Source organism: Chinchilla lanigera, unplaced genomic scaffold, assembly GCF_000276665.1.
Source record: "Chinchilla lanigera isolate Chin_1 unplaced genomic scaffold, ChiLan1.0 scaffold00004, whole genome shotgun sequence".
NCBI classification, from domain to species: Eukaryota; Metazoa; Chordata; class Mammalia; order Rodentia; family Chinchillidae; genus Chinchilla; species Chinchilla lanigera.
Window position 1 is genome coordinate 38393259 of NW_004955405.1, and position 4832 is coordinate 38398090.

The 4832-nt window shown below is 46.9% G+C and overlaps 1 protein-coding gene across 2 annotated transcripts in view; it reads left to right on the forward strand.

Annotated features, from left to right (window-relative positions):
* The first annotated feature begins 377 nt into the window (after positions 1 to 377).
* Positions 378 to 4832, forward strand: part of Stab2 (stabilin 2) — a 140066-nt gene continuing 135611 nt past the window's right edge. For both annotated transcript variants that reach the window (XM_005374574.2, XM_005374575.2), the window contains exons 1-2: positions 378 to 661; positions 3504 to 3637. In XM_005374574.2, coding sequence (XP_005374631.1) covers positions 584 to 661; positions 3504 to 3637 — 212 coding nt within the window. In that variant the 5' untranslated portion in view covers positions 378 to 583. The remainder of the gene's footprint in view (positions 662 to 3503; positions 3638 to 4832) is intronic.

The window sequence follows — 4832 nt, forward strand, 5'->3', positions numbered from 1 at the left end:
GGGCAAGATCACACCTCCAGGCTCGGTCACATGCCGCTGAAGTGACCCAGATAGGAAGATGGGAGCCGTCGAGAATGCAAGTGTCAGCATCTCCAAGGAGTGTGGACACCACACAGGGCGAAGCCACCAAGACAGGGAGCTGGGCTTCCACAGCGCTCCCGGACACTGCCCAGAGGGCCTTGGCATTAGGCAGCTGGCAGGTGCTCCGTGGGGCGGCTGTGGAGAGGGCCAAGGGGCTGTGGGACCAGCCGAGGGCAGGCTCGGAGCAGGTGGGGAGCAGAGGGGGAGGAGCTCTACCAGGAGTCCACAAGGCACAAACTTCCTGTGGCCTTCAGGAAATCCTGTCATCCAGCCAGGATGTATATACCACTCTGACCGATAGGAGCAAGACCTTGGACTTGCCGTTTTTCCTGTCTTGGCCAGGTCCCGTAGCACTTCTGGCTGCCCAACCCAGGAGAAGGAAAAGATTTTAAAGTAAGCACTGAAATGAGAAAGATTTCGCTGGGCGGTCAACAAACGACATTAGGCTAGACACAGGGCTCTGACAGGTGCCGGCACGGACAGGGGCAAGTGTGTCCTCAGCATGCTGCAGTGCCTCGTGTTCATGTTCCTTGGGTTGGTTTTACAAAAGTCCTGCTCCCTGACTGAAGCCACAGAACAGGTAAGATGAAACTTTTGCACTTTTTATTTGTGAATTTGCATGATGTTCAAAGGCAGTTTGTTTTCCCACACTGGCGTGGGTGAAGGGTCCATCCAGACTTCAAGAACTATGAGAAAACTTGTAGGGATGAAACCCCCAGGAGATAGCTCAGTGGCACAGCGCCTGCTGTCAAGCACAAGGTCCAGAGTTCACTTCCTGGTACCGAAAAAAGAAGAAGAAGAATAGAATAGAACCCTAAAAGGGATGCACCATGGTTTTAGTCCTGTAGTCACCCCTGCTGTGGGAACCTCTGATTCTAGCGCTAACGCTCCTCCTCCTGGCCTTTTGGATTTATGCATTCTGAGGTTTTGTTTATTTTAATCATTGCACCACAGCAAATTCCTGCCATGCCTCATTCGCAAGTGCAGAAAATAAATACAGCTGTGAAGAAATGTTCTGGGGAATTCTGGGGCCATGATATCTTGATAAGGAGCGAAACTATCAGAAATCTTTACAGAGTCCACCGGGGTGGGTACTCCCCCATCCTTCTGGCCTTCCTCAGAGCCGAGCGACTTCACTGGTTGCCTCTGCTCGGTACCTCAGCACCCAGGACTCTGGGGCTGGTCACACAGCTCCCTCACAGCGAGCGGCGCATCAGGAGAGCCACTCTGGGTGCCTGATTTAAAATGTGTTTGCAATGTCTGATTTCAGATCTAAGAATAAATCTGACACACGGACCAGGCAAATTTTTACCAACCAGAGGCCTCCAGGGGCCTGTCTCTTGATAAGGCTTTTCATAAAAGCTTGGAAACTGGTATTACACTCCAGCGGGGGCGTTAGACAAGAGTGCATTTGAATGGTGCCCTTTGTGTGCCTGCTGAGTGGATATTTCAGATGCTCCACAAGTTGGTAGCTGGACCCTAAGAAAGTAACTTTGCCCCTCTTGATTTTGTTTTCTCACCTGAACTGGCTCCACACACAGTGTAACCAGAGTCACCAGCATCTCTGTCACTGAGTGTTGGCTGTCGTGCGGAAATCCAGCCTTAGCTGAAGCTGAGTTTGCTTTTCAGAGGGGATGCAATTATAAATACTGAATGACAGGCCCATGAGCCATTCTGCTCAAAAAGGCAATTTGAAAAACAAGGGATTTCTTCAAGAGAGAGTAGCAAATCCAGCCTCCTAAGAAAAGAATGTCTGGGGTCGGGGCTGGGAATTTAACTCAGTGGCACAGGGCCTGCCTGGCAAGCTCAAGGTTGTGAGTTCGATTCCCAGTACCGGAAAAAAAACAAACGAACAAAAAAAATGTCAAGTAATGTCACCTTATACACCTATCCAAGAAAAAGCCTGCTTTTAAAAAAAATAGTAGCTGGGCATTTTGGTGCATGCTTGTCATTCCAGCACTCAGGAGGCTGAAGCAGGAGGATCATTACAAGTTTGAGGCCAGGCTGGGCTACATAAAGAGTTTAAGGCTACACAGTGAACTACATAGTGAGACCCTGTCTCACAAAACCAAAAAAAAAAAATCTATAGAGGTGTCCTTAGAGCTAAAGGAGATTAATTTACATGGATCTAAATGTTTCTTTTATCTGCAAAGAATATCCCGGAGGCATTTGAGTTCGTAATGATCCCCATATGAAAGCTTCTGGTAAAAAACAGAAGTACAGTTTTCCATGTGCTGCTTGGGTGCAGGGCTACCTAGGGACCAGAAGGCTGGTAACTCATGGTGTGTCCTTGCATGGGTCCCTGCAGCAGGCCTGCCTCAGTTTCCCCTAAAATGAGGATGCTGGTGCCTGCCTTAATTATCTCTGGAGCACAAAGCTCACATAAAATAATGCCGCTGGGAGGGTGCGTGTCCTGTAGGGTAAGATTTCTACACCACCCCTGTCCTGCAGGGTAAGATTTCTTCTTGGACAGATTTCACACATTCCAGGAGACTAGGGATGACATTTCTCCACACCTCACCCATGCTGGGCCTGCAGGCTGAGCCTGTGGGAACCGCAGCAGCAGGAGACGCGGCCCCCTCTTGCAAGATGTTTTTAAACAGCAGTTACTGCGCTGCCTTGTGTTGCTAAATATCTGTTTCTTGTGGGGCTGCGTGATGTCCCCACATTATGCATTTAATCAACAAGCAGGCACTGGTGTCACTGTACATCACACACGGTGCTGGGGATGCCGGCTAAGCACTAAGCACTGGAAAGTGCGGAAAAGGAGCCCCGCCCTCCGGGATCCTCCTGTCTAGCTGGACTGTCATCTAGGGCTGCAGCTATTTCTGTAAGGGGCGGGAATGGTACACAGTCCTTAGCACTCTGAGGGACCCAGGCCAGCGTGCGTGTCGGATCCGTGCTGAAACACTACCTTAAGGCCTTTTGACCTTGAGTCACCTGCTTTCAAATGTTCCTGCTGGAAATACATATTGTGAGCTCTCTCTCAGTTTCCTCATTTGGATAAGTCAGTAGTGCCACTGTGTCACCTTGTGGGACACCGGGCTCTAGACCATGGATGGCAAACCGGTGTCTCTTCCCTCACCCACAGCCTGACAGACACTGCTGGTTTTTTTTGGTTTTTTTTGTTTTTTTTTTTTTTGGTTTTTCTCCGGTACCGGGAACCGAACTCACGACCTTGCGCTTGCCAGGCAGGCGCTTTTTGCCGCTGAGCTAAATCCCCAGCCCCCAGACACTGCTGTGGATGCCAACGCTACCACTTCCAGATGAGACTGGCGGCAGCATGCCGGTCGCTACCAGAACGCCCCTTGCCACCCACCCAGGACATCACCAAGCCCAAGCCAGTGGGGAGGGTTAGCCCGGCCAAACGTTTCACCCTGCTCTGCTGACGGGGTTTGGTGTTCTTGGTTGTGTCTGCACAGGGAAAGCGATGTGATAAGAAGTCTGTCCTCACAATTATGACCAAGTGTGAACCCTGCTGGCTTCATTCTAAAACCACGTGCCCGGATGGTTACAAGAAGATCATCAATGGCTCTGTGGGAATTCGAGATTGCAGGTACTCATCATATGAAAATAAATCTCAGAACAGGAAGGGGATGGAACACAGCAGTGAGCACTAGGAGGTGTATCTCCCAAGGAATGTCTGTCTCAAAAACTGCAGAACATGTCCACGATTTTCCTCTTGCTCTAAGACTCCACTGAGTCCAAAATGGCATCTCACAGCTTACAGCCCTGAGTCCAAAGCGTTTATCATGATCAGTTCACGTTTCAGAACAACAGACTGCATTACATTGCACTGCACACAGACACCCGCCTGTCCTCTTGCCCTTCTTTATTTTGAGAATTTGGGCTTTGTTCTGTTTGAAAAAAGTTCAATCTGAACATGTTAAAGCTGCAGGTCTACCAGTTATCTTGCTAATAAGCTGAGGACTGGTACTAATCAGAACTCAGAGAAAGGGGACAAGCACATTTCAGCCTGGTTAAAGTTTTTGTGAGTGTTTTTATTGCGTTCTTGAAGACCTCTCAAGATTCGAAGTTCTCATAATTCAGGACCAGTCCTAACAAAGGTTGACAAGCAGCGCTGTTTACTGGACATGGAGTGCGGCCCTAAGGCTCAAGTGCAAGTGTAAATTTTTATGTATTTAGTTTCCCTACCTTAGAAAGTAAACATTATCCAACAAGTTCATTTTTCTACAGAGAAAAAACAATACAGAATTTTAAAACAAGATAAGAAATTAACAATTGTTATTACAGTGTATATTGTTATCTTCAAACTAGTTGCTCAGATTATAAGATACAGGCATGCAAAACGGATCAAACAATATAAGCACTAACTGTTCCTTTCAATGAACTAATAGAAATTAGTAGTACAGTTCTCTTAGCTATCTTGCATATGTATGTGTGTATATAAATGTATTTTATTCAGGAATGAATAATTAGTATTTTTGTGTGAAATCAAACCATAACACAGTTATATAATGCTACTTTAAATTTTTAACAGGACCACACTATATTCTAAAACCAAAATCATCATTTTTAATAGAAGTTTCCCAATACTAGCTAGCCTAGAGTTAGCAAGTATATGAAGACAAAAATTCAAGGTTAAAATTATGTGGCTACTTTACTGAGAACATTTTCCTACTGGCTACTCTTTTGTTCAGGGCTGGGGTATTTAACAAAATACATTATATCCTACCTATCCTCTCTCTCTCTCTCTCTCTCTCTCTCTCTCTCTCTCTCTCTCTCTCTTT